General features: G+C 40.0%; 1 protein-coding gene across 2 annotated transcripts in view; it reads right to left on the reverse strand.

The window, feature by feature from the left end:
- Positions 1-12432, reverse strand: part of LOC128692164 (BRCA1-associated protein) — a 135393-nt gene that overhangs the window by 25554 nt on the left and 97407 nt on the right. For both annotated transcript variants that reach the window (XM_070085198.1, XM_070085197.1), the window contains exons 11-12: positions 5426-5605; positions 4523-4657 (exon numbers count right to left, since the gene is read on the reverse strand). In XM_070085198.1, the coding sequence (XP_069941299.1) occupies positions 4523-4657; positions 5426-5605 (315 nt within the window). The remainder of the gene's footprint in view (positions 1-4522; positions 4658-5425; positions 5606-12432) is intronic.

Here is a 12432-nt window from a genome sequence, read left to right on the forward strand (position 1 = left end):
ATTGATCACACATATTCTTCAATGTAAACACCTGATCTACACATCCCCTACCCATTCTAAAGCCTCCTCAAATTCTTTCAATAATAACCTTACCATACACTTTACCTGGTATACTTAGTAAACTTTTTCCCCTATAATTTTTTACAATCTCTTTTGTCCTCCTTCCCTTTATATAAAAGAATTATACACACTCTCTGCCAATCCCAAGGTACCTTCCCCTCTTTCATACATTTATTAAACAAAAATACCAACCACTCCAACACAATATTATCCCCTGCTTTTAACATTTCTGTCATGATCCCATCAGTTCCAGCTGCTTTACCCCCTTTCATTCAAAGTAATGCCTCAAGCACCTCCCCAACACTCACACCCTGCTCTTCTTCACTTCTAAAAGATGTTATACAGTGGACCCCCGCATACCGTACGCATCGCATACCGTACAATCCGCATACCGCTCGCTTTTTTCGCAAAAATTTTGCCTTGCATACCGCCCAAAAACCCGCTCACCGCTCTTCGTCCGAGACGCGTCCAATGTGCGCCCTCAGCCAGCCTCACATGTTCCGCCGGTGGCATTGTTTACCAGCCAGCCTCCGCGGTAACATCCAAGCATGCAATCGGAATATTTCGTATTATTACAGTGTTTTCCGTGCTTTATCTGGAAAATAAGTGACCATGGGCCCCAAGAAAGCTTCTAGTGCCAACCCTACAGGAATAAGGTGAGAATTACTATAGAGATGAAGAAAGAGATCATTGATAAGTATGAAAGTGGAGAGCGTGTCACCGACCTGGCCAGGTTGTACAAGAAACCCAAATCAACCATCGCTACTATTGTGGGCAACAGAAAGGCAATCAATAAAGCTGTTCTTGCCAAAGGTTTAACTGTGTTTTCGAAACAGAGATTGCAAGCGATGGAAGATGTTGAGAGACTCTTATTGGTGTGGATAAATGAAAAACAGGTAGCAGGAGATAGCGTCTCTCAAGCGATCATAAGCGAAAAGGCTAGGAAGTTGCATGAGGATTTAATTAAAAAAATGCCTGCAACTAGTGATGATGTGAGTGAATTTAAGGCCAGCAAAGGTTGGTTTGAGAGATTTAAGAAGCGTAGTGGCATACATAGTGTGATAAGGCATGGTAAGGGTGCCAGTTCGGACCACAAAGCAGCTGAAAAATGTGTGCAGGAATTCAAGAAGTACATAGACAGTGAAGGACTGAAACCTGAACAAGTGTTTAATTGTGATGAAACAGGCCTGTTTTGGAAGAAAATGCCAAGCAGGACCTACATTACTCAGGAGGAAAAGGCACTCCCAGGACATAAGCCTATGAAAGACAGGCTTACTTTGTTGATGTGTTCCAATGCTAGTGGTGATTGCAAAGTGAAGCCTTTATTAGTGTATCACTCTGAAACTCCCAGACCGTTCAGGCAAAAGAATGTCCTCAAGGAGAATTTGTGTGTGCTGTGGAGGGCAAACAGTAAGGCATGGGTCACTAGGGACTTTTTCTATGACTTGTTACACCATGCATTTGCCCCCAATGTGAAAGATTACCTAACTGAAAAGAAATTAGACCTTAAGTGCCTCCTGGTGTTAGACAATGCCCCTGGTCATCCTACAGACGTGGCAGAGCGACTTTATGGGGACATGAGCTTCATTAAGGTGAAGTTTTTGCCTCCTAATACCACTCCTCTCCTGCAGCCCATGGACCAGCAGGTTACTGCAAACTTCAAAAAACTGTACACAAAAGCTCTGTTTGAAAGGTGCTTTGTAGTGACCTCAGAAACTCAACTGACTCTAAGAGAGTTTTGGAGAGAGCACTTTAATATCCTCAATTGTGTAAACCTTATAGGTAAGGCTTGGGAGGGAGTGACTAAGAAGACCTTGAACTCTGTTTGGAAAAAACTGTGGCCACAATGTGTAGACAAAAGGGATTTTGAAGGGTTTGAGGCTAACCCTGAGAGGATTATGCCAGTTGAGGAATCCATTGTGGCATTGGGAAAGTCCTTGGGGTTGGAGGTTAGTGGGGATGATGTGGAAGAGTTGGTGGAGGAGGACAATGAAGAACTAACCACTGATGAGCTGATAGATCAACTTCAACAGCAAGAGGCCAGACCTGAGGAACCTGGTTCAGAGGAGGAGAGAGAGAAATTGAAGAAATTGCCTACTACAAAGATTAAGGAAATCTGTGCAAAGTGGCTTGAAGTGCAAACCTTCATGGATGAAAATCACCCTCACACAGCTATTGCAAGCCGTGCTGGTGATTATTACACTGACAATGTTGTGAAACACTTTAGGGAAGTCATAAAGGAACGAGAGGTACAGGCCACTATGGACAGATATGTTGTGCGAAAGAAGTCCAGTGACTCTGAAGCTGGTCCTAGTGGCATTAAAAGAAGAAGGGAAGTAACCCCAGAAAAGGACTCGACACCTCAAGTCTTAATGGAAGGGGATTCCCCTTCTAAACACTAACACTCTCTCTCCCCTCCTCCCATCTCATCAATCATCACCAGATCTTCAATAAAAGTAAGTGTCATGTAATTGTGCATGCCTTTTTCAGTTTGTGTGTATTAAAATTAACATTTCATGTGGTAAAATTTTTTTTTTTTCATACTTTTGGGTGTCTTGCACGGATTAATTTGATTTCCATTATTTCTTATGGGGAAAATTCATTCGCATACCGAACATTTCGCATAACAACCAGCCCTCTTGCACGGATTAAAGTCACTATGCGGGGGTCCACTGTACCTCCCTGGCCAGTGCATGAAATTAGTGCCTCCCTTTCTTCATCGGCATTTAAAACTTCCTCAAAATATTCCCGCCATCTACCCAATACCTCCAGCTCCCCATCTACTAACTCCTCTAGTCTGTTTTTAACTGACAAATCCATTCATTCCCTAGGCTTTCTTGTTTATCTCACTCCAAAATTTTTTTCTTATTCTCAGTAAAATTTCTTGACAGTGCCTCTCCCACTCTTTCATCTGTTCACCTTTTGCACTCTCTCACCACTCTCTTCACCTTTCTTTTACTCTCCATATACTCTGCCCTTCTTATATCACTTCTGCTTTGTAAAAACCTCTCATAAGCTATCTTTTTCTCTTTTATCACACCTTTTACCTCATCATTCCACTAATCACTCCTCTTTCCTCTTGAACCCACCCTCCTACAGCCACAAACTTCTGCCCCACATTCTAATACTGCATTTTTTAAAACTATCCCATCCCTCTTCAACTCCCCCACTACCCATACTTGCACCAGCCCACTTTTCTGCCAATAGTTGCTTATATCTCACCCTAACTTCCTCCTCCCTTCCTTTATAAACTTTCATCTCTCTCTTACTTACTGTTGCCATTTTCCTTTTGTCCTATCTACCTCTTACTCTAACTGTAGCTACAACTAGATAATGATCCAATATATCCATTGCCCCTCTATAAACATGTACATCCTTAAGCCTACCCATCAAGCTTTTTTCCACTAATACACGTACATAATCTAATAAACCACTTTCTTTACATGCTATATCATATCTTGTATACTTATCCTCTTTTTCATAAAATATGTATTATTTATTACCAAACCTCTTTCTACACACAGTTCAATTAAAGGCTCCCCATTTTCATTTACTCCTGCCACCCCAAATTTACCTACTACTCCTTCTACAACATTTTTACCCACTTTAGCATTGAGATTCCCCAACCACAAGTACTCTCTCACTTAGTTCAAAACTCTCCATGCACTCACACAACATTTCCCAAAACTTCTCTCTCTATACTTCTCTCTTCTCCAGGTGCATAAACTTTTCACATCCAACCCTTATTTTACTCCATATAATCTTTGAATTTATATATTTATATTCCTTCTTTTCCTGCCATAACTTATCCTTCAACATTAGCTATTCTTTCCTTAGCTCTAACTCTATTAAAAACCCCTGACCTAATCCCATTTATTTCTCCCCACTGAAACTCTCCTACCCCCTGCAGCTTTGTTTCACTTAGAGCCAGGACATCCAGCTTCTTTTCATTCAAAACATCCACAATCATCTCTTTCTCATCATTGACACTACATCCATGCACATTCAAACATCCCACCTTGACGGTTTTCTTCTTTTTCTTTGTAGTAGGCTATACAGGAAAAGGGGTTACTAGCCCATTGCTCATGGCATTTTAGTTGACATTTTAGAATACACATGACTTAGGGAGGAAAGATTCTTATTCCACTTCCCCATGGATATGAAAGGAAAAGTAATAAGAACTATTAAGATCAAAATTAAAGAAAACTCAGAAGAGTGTGTATACATAAACATGTACATGCAAATGTAGTGTGACTTAAGTGCAAGTAGAAATAGCAAGACGTACCTGAAATTTTGCATGTTTATGAGACAGAAAAAAGACACCAGCAATCCTGCCATCATGTTAAACAAATACAGGCTTCCATTTTACACTCACTTGGCAGTCTGGTAGTACCTCCCTAGGTAGTTGCTGTCTACCAACCTACTACCACCTATAACAGTTTGCCTATATAGTTTAACATACTTTATTTATTTTCTGAGTCATCTGCTGGAGCTTCTTATCTTGAGATTGTTTATCTCGAGTGACAACCACTAATTCTTGTTTCATTTTCCGCAGTTCCTCCGAAAACCTCTTGGCTTCATCTCTGCTTTCTTTAGCCTGGAATAAAGGTTTACTTGGATGTAAAAATATAAATATATTATATTTTACTCAATATATGAGGCAGCTGAAGAGCAGCCACCTCCATGAGGTGAGTTCTGAGATGATGGATGACTGTGGGTAATCAGTGTATAGTGTATATTATGTCTCTAAACAAAATATACACTATATGCTATTGGAGTGTGAGCAGGATAACTCTGATGAAGGGATCCAGGGAAACAGGTTAACCAGATTTGAGTCTTGAAAGTGGAAAGAGCTATACTTGCACTGTGAAGAAGGGGTGGGGGATGTTAAAGTCAGAGGGGAAATTTGATTGTGATGTCAGCACATGTCCTATAGTCAAATGATTTTAACAGATGTATAGTGTACTTAATGTCTAGTTTTCTGAAGAAACCCTTATGTTGAATGAAGTCTAATGGAGATGAAACTAGATTTAGGAGATGTGTATGATGTGCACCTTACCTATGGACAGTGGCAGAATAATTATTAACACCACAATCAAATTTCAATCTTCTGAAAGGAGACAGTGTAATTCAGCACAATAAATTTTAAGTCATAACTATCCAGTCATTTGAGGGGGTTGTACCTTCATATCATGGTCAGTTTCAGTTACTATAGACCTCAGAATGGGTCAATAAAATAATTGGTGTACCAAGAAAAAATAAGCAAATTTTGTTATTTCCCTTGGGCCTACTGTGTAACAAAAATAATTATATACATAGACAAGAAAATAATGTCAATAATAGAAATACCAGCTCTCAAATTTACCTCCTGTAAGGCTTCTGCCTGTGCCTCAGCAATTTTATTTTCGAAAAACTGCCTTTGAGATTCAAGTTGTGATGACAGAAGATGTGTATATTCAAGTTGTAATGCTGTTAATTTTTCTTCTCCCTGCACCATTTCCTCCTTTGTGTCTGCAACCGGAGATGATCTTTCATAAGATACAACCTGAAATATGAAATATGAAGACTGAAATACTGGACATAAGAGGGTAAGCTCTACTGCTAAGGAAATGTGGAAATAACATTTTTAATTAACCTATTTGCTACACATGTTAAATATATCTGGGTGGACATGTATAATACCTGGGTGTGAAATTCAGATTTATCCCAGTCACCGTTACATTTTTACTTTGCTGAAAACTTTACCTTTACCCTAGCAAACATCTGTCAGATATCTCATAAAACATATAAACAAATACTGGCTGGCCCCACTAACACAGTAGGTTAGGGTCCAGGCTACTGCTGTAAAGTGAAACAGCCTTTTTTCAGTTTCAACTGCATATAAAAGTCTGATTTTCTTCTTTTTATTTTTAGTAAGCTGTACGGGAAAAGGGGTTACTAGCCCATCGCTCCCGGCATTTTAGTTAACTTTTACAACATGCATGGCTTACGGAGGAAAAATTCTCATTCCACTTCCTCATGGATATGAAAGGAAATTAATAAGAAAAAGAACTATTGAGAAAAACCAAAGTAAGCTCAGATGAATGTGTACACAGGTGTACATACATGTGTAGTGTGACTTAACTGTAAGTAAAAGTAGCAAGATATACCTGTTATCTTGTGTGTTTGTGAGACATAAAAAAAGGCATCAGCACTCCTACCATCATGAAAAACAAATACAGGTTTTTGTCTTACACTCATTTTGGCAGGACAGTAATACTTCCCTAGGTGGTTGCTGTCTACCGACCTACTTCTAGTGTGCAGGGTAATATTTTGTGAAGGGACTCAGGGAAACCGGTTAGCCGGACTCAAGTCCTGGAGGTGAGAAGTACAATGTCTGCACTTTAACCCTTTGACTGTTTCGGTCGTATATATATGTCTTACGAGCCAATGTGTTTCACGTATATACACCTACCATCCGACTTACGACCGAGTTCAGTTCCGAGAAACCGGTCGTAAGTCGAAATGGTCGTAAGTCGAAATGGTCGTAAGTCGAACTTTACTACTGAATATCAACAAAACATTTTTGTAATGACTTTATTTCATTTTTTTATTTTGGTATTTCATGTTTTGCTTTACTTTTTATGTTGTTAGTACTGTATTTTATACTGTAAGGTTTAGGATAAACACTGTATACAACACAAATAGCTGTTTATTTCCCAGAAATTTGGCATAAAAAACACGGTCGTAAGTCGAGTGGTTGTAAGTTTAGTGGTCGTAAGTCGAGTGGTCGTAAGTCGAGTGGTCATAAGTCGAGCAGGTCATAAGTTGGATGGTAGGTGTACTTGCATCTGCCACATTTCTCCCCTATTCATTCTATCATATACCTTTTCTAAATCCATAAATGCAATAAAAACTTCCCTACCTTTATCTAAATACTGCTCACCTTCCCTACCTTTATCTAAATACTGCAGGTCGTAAGTCGGAAGGTAGGTGTATACTCAAAAATTTTAGATGCCTCAAATCAAGCAGGAGAAAGCTGGTAGGCCCACATGTGAGACAATGGGTCTGTGTGGTCAGTGTGCGCAGTATAAAAAAAATCCTGCAGCACCCAGTGCATAATGAGAAAAAAAAAACTCTGACCATGTTTTTGGATTAAAACACTAACTTTGAGGTGTATTTTTGTAGAGTATTTTGATTGGTTTTAGTATGAAAAGGATCTTGAAATGGAGCTCAAAGTGGGAGAAACGTTCGATTTTTGCCGATGTTCAAGAGTAAACATATGATGTCATTGCCCAATAAATGTCCGACTAGCCATTCTAATATGCAGTCACGAATGGGTTGACGTCATTTGTACAATGATTACAATATTGCAGTAGTCTGCCTAATAGTAAATCTTCTATTTTTTGTGTGAATAAAAATTCAAGAGTATTATAACAGGGGCCTGGAGACATGACTGATGAACAGAGAAAATGTTATTTTAGTGCCAGGAATGTCTGCATTGTTTATTCTGAACCCTATTTTGAAATCGACAATTTTTTTAATTTGCATGAAATTGGCCAAATTGCCAATTTCTGACCACTTTATTGGGTAATTGAAATCAGTAAATGGGCAGTTTCTTGTACTCAATCGATAGAACAAATGGAGTTCTAAAGAAATAGCTATGAGTTTGGTTGACTGGAACAATGGAATTGGCCAAAAATAGGGCTAAAAGTGGGCGAAATCGCCGATGCATAGATGTCGCCAAGGTCACTAACTTCGCGAGATTGTAGTTCCATAAGTTTTCCATCAAATTTCGTACTTTTGGTGTCATTATCATCGGGAAAAGATTCTCTCTCATTTCATAAGAAAAAATAATTTTTTTTTTTCAAATATTTTGCGACACCAGGAGACACTCCAGGATTTCGGGCTGCGACAGTCAAAGGGTTAAAGAAGGGGTTTGGGATATTGGCTGTTTGGAGTGACATCTAAGCTGTTATACTTGGGCACCTCTGCAAAGACAGTTATATTGTGTGAATGATGGTGAAAGCGTTTACTTTTTTGGATCACCCTGTTTCGGTGGGAAGCAGCCGACGTATTAAAAAAATAAATAAATAAAGTTTGATAACATGTTTACGCTATCATAAACAGTGGTATCTTGACTTACGAGTTTAATTCGTTCCATGACCCAGCTCATAATTCAATTTGCTCGTATTGTGGATGTTATGAATGAGAAGAAGCTGGATGTCCTGACTTTAAGTGAAACAAAGCTGAAGGGGGTGGGTGAGTTTCAGTGGAGAGGAATAAATGGGATTAGGGCAGGGGTTTCAAATAGAGTTAGAGCTAAAGAAGGAGTAGCATTAATTTTGAAGGATAAGCTATGGCAGGAAAAGAGGGACTATAAATGTATTAATTCAAGGATTATGTGGAGTAAAATAAAAGTTGTATGTGAGAAGTGAGTTATAGTAAGTGTATATACACCTGGGGAAGAGAGAAGTATAGAGGAGAGAGAGAGATTTTGGGAAATGTTGAGTGAATGCATGGGGAGTTTAGAACCAAGTGTGAGAGTACTTGTGGTTGGGGATTTTAATGTAAAAGTGGGTAAAAATGTTGTGGTGGGAGTAGTAGGTAAATTTGGGGTGCCAGGGGTAAATGAAAATGGGGAGCCTTTAATTGAGCTATATGTAGAAAGAGGTTTGGTAATAAGTAATACATAATTTAACGAAAAAGAGGATAAATAAATATACAAGGTATGATGTAGCACATAGTGCAAGTAGTTTGTTAGATTATGTATTGGTGGATAAAAGGTTGATGGGTAGGCTCCAGGATGTACACGTTTATAGAGGGGCAACTGATATATCGGATCATTATCTAGTTGTAGCTACAGTTAGAGTAAGAGGTAAATGGGAAAAGAGGAAAATGGCAACAACAAGTAAGAGGGAGGTGAAAGTGTATAAACTAAGGGAGGAGGAAGTTTGGGTAAAATATAAGCAACTATTGGCAGAGAGGTGGGCTGCTGCAAAGATGAGTAGTGGGGGGGGGGGGGGGAAGAGGGTTGGAATAGTTTTAAAAATGCAGTATTAGAATGTGGGGCAGAAGTTTGTGGTTATAGGAGGGTGGGGGCAGGTGGAAAGAGGAGTGATTGGTGGAATGATGAAGTAAAGGGTGTGATAAATGAGAAAAAGGTAGCTTATGAGAAGTATTTACAAAGCAGAAGTGTTATAAGAAGAGCAGAGTATATGGAGAGTAAAAGAACGGTGAAGAAAGTGCAAAAGGAGAGCGGATGATTGAGTGGGAGAGGTACTGTCAAGAAATTTTAATGAAAATAAGAAAAAAATTTGGAGTTAAACAAGTTAAGAAAGCCTAGGGAACAAATGGATTTCTCAGTTAAAAACAGAGTAGAGGAGTTAGTAGATGGTGAGATGGAGGTTTTGGGTAGATGGCGAGAATATTTTGAGGAACTTTTAAATATCGACGAAGAAAGGGAGGCGGTAATTTCATGCACTGGCCAGGGAGGTATACCATCTTTTAGGAGTGAAGAAGAGCAGGATGCGAGTGTGGGGGAGGTGCGTGAGGCATTACGTAGAACGAAAAGGGGTAAAGCAGCTGGAACTGACAGGATCGTGACAGAAATGTTAAAAGCAGGGGGGGACATAGTGTTGGAATGGTTGGTATTTTTGTTTAATAAATATATGAAAGAGGGGAAGGTACCTAGGGATTGGCAGAGAGCATGTATAGTCCCTTTATATAAAGGAGGGGGGACAAAAGAGATTGTAAAAATTATAGAGGAATAAGTTTATTGAGTATACCAGGAAAAGTGTACGGTAGGGTTATTATTGAAAGAATTAGAGCTAAGACAGAATGTAGAATTGCGGATGAGCAAGGAGGTTTTAGAGCAGGTAGGGGATGTGTAGATCAAGTGTTTACACTGAAACATATATGCGAGCAGTACAGTGGACCCCCGGTTAACGATTTTAATCCGTGCAAGAGGGCTCATCGTTATGCGAAATAATCGTTATGCGAATGAATTTTCCCCATAAGAAATAATGGAAATAAAATTAATCCGTGCAAGACGCCCAAAAGTATGAAAAAATTTTTTTTTTACCACATGAAATGTTAATTTTAATACACACAAACTGAAAAAGGCATGCACAATTAAATGACACTTACTTTTATTGAAGATCTGGTGATGATTGATGGGATGGGAGGAGGGGAGAGCATTATCTTCTTACTGTTTAGAAGGGGAATCCCCTTCCATTAGGACTTGAGGTAGTAAGTCCTTTTCTGGGGTTACTTCCCTTCTTTTTTTAATGCCACTAGGGCCAGCTTCAGAGTCACTGGACTTCTTTCGCACAAGATATCTGTCCATAGTGGCCTGTACCTCTCGTTCCTTTATGACTTGCCTAAAGTGTTTCACAACATTGTCAGTGTAATAATCACCAGCACGGCTTGCAATAGCTGTGTGAGGGTGATTTTCATCCATGAAGGTTTGCACTTCAAGCCACTTAGCACAGATTTCCTTTATCTTTGTAGTAGGCAACTTCTTCAATTTCTCTGTCCCCTCCTCTGAACCAGTTTCCCCAGGTCTGGCCTCTTGCTCTTGAAGTTGATCTATCAGCTCATCAGTGGTTAGTTCTTCATTGTCCTCCTCCACCAACTCTTCCACATCCTCCCCACTAACCTCCAACCCCAAGGACTTTCCCAATGCCACAATGGATTCCTCAACTGGCACAGGATTCTCAGGGTTAGCCTCAAACCCTTCAAAATCCCTTTTGTCTACACATTCTGGCCACAGTTTCTTCCAAGCAGAGTTCAAGGTCCTCTTAGTCACTTCCTCCCAAGCCTTACCTATAAGGTTTACACAATTGAGGATATTAAAGTGATCTCTCCAAAACTCTCTTAGAGTCAGTTGAGTTTCTGAGGTCATTACAAAGCACCTTTCAAACAGAGCTTTTGTGTACAGTTTCTTGAAGTTGGAAATAACCTGTTGGTCCATGGGCTGCAGGAGAGGAGTGGTATTAGGAGGCAAAAACTTCACCTTAATGAAGCTCATGTCCCCATAAAGTCGCTCTGCCACGTCTGTAGGATGACCAGGGGCATTGTCTAACACCAGGAGGCACTTAAGTTCTAATTTCTTTTCAGTTAGGTAATCTTTCACATTGGGGGCAAATGCATGGTGTAACCAGTTATAGAAAAATTCCCTAGTGACCCATGCCTTACTGTTTGCCCTCCACAGCACACACAAATTATCCTTGAGGACATTCTTTTGCCTGAACGCTCTGGGAGTTTCAGAGTGATACACTAATAAAGGCTTCACTTTGCAATCACCAGTAGCATTGGCACACATCAACAAAGTAAGCCTGTCTTTCATAGGCTTATGTCCTGGGAGTGCCTTTTCCTCCTGAGTAATGTAGGTCCTGCTTGGCATTTTCTTCCAGAACAGGCCTGTTTCATCACAATTAAACACTTGTTCAGGTTTCAGTCCTTCAGTTTCTATGTACTCCTTGAATTCCTGCACATATTTTTCAGCCGCTTTGTGGTCTGAACTGGCAGCCTCACCATGCCTTATCACACTATGGATGCCACTACGCTTCTTAAATCTCTCAAACCAACCTTTGCTGGCCTTAAATTCACTCACATCATCACTAGTTGCAGGCATTTTTTTAATTAAATCCTCATGCAACTTCCTAGCCTTTTCACATATGATCGCTTGAGAGACGCTATCTCCTGCTATCTGTTTTTCATTTATCCACACCAATAAGAGTCTCTCAACATCTTCCATCACTTGCGATCTTTGTTTCGAAAACACAGTTGAACCTTTGGCAAGAACAGCTTCCTTGATTGTCTTTCTGGTGCCCACAATAGTAGCGATGGTTGATTGGGGTTTCTTGTACAGCTTGACTAGGTCGGCTATACGCACTCCACTTTCATACTTATCAATTATCTCTTTCTTCATTTCTATAGTAATTCTTACCCTTTGAGGTGTAGGGTTGGCACTAGAAGCTTTCTTGGGGCCCATGGTCACTTATTTTCCAGAAACAGCACCGAAAATACTGTAATAATACGAAATATTCCGAGTGTATGCTTGGATGTTACCGCGGAGGCTGGCTGGTAAACAATGGGACGGCTGGCACATGTGAGGCTGGCTGAGGGCACATTGGACGCGTCTCGGACGAAAATCGGTAAGCGGGTTTTTAATCGGTATGCGCGGCAAAAATTTTGCGATAAAAGTAATCGGTATGCGGAAAAATCGCTATGTGATGCCATCGTTATGCGGGGGTCCACTGTATTTAGATAATGGTAGGGAAGTTTTTATTGCATTTATGGATTTAGAAAAGGTATATGATAGAATGAATAGGGGAGAAATGTGGCAGATGTTGCAAGTACACCTACCATCCGACCACTCGACTTAGG

This window comes from Cherax quadricarinatus, chromosome 15 (genome assembly GCF_038502225.1).
Source record: "Cherax quadricarinatus isolate ZL_2023a chromosome 15, ASM3850222v1, whole genome shotgun sequence".
NCBI classification, from domain to species: domain Eukaryota; kingdom Metazoa; phylum Arthropoda; class Malacostraca; order Decapoda; family Parastacidae; genus Cherax; species Cherax quadricarinatus.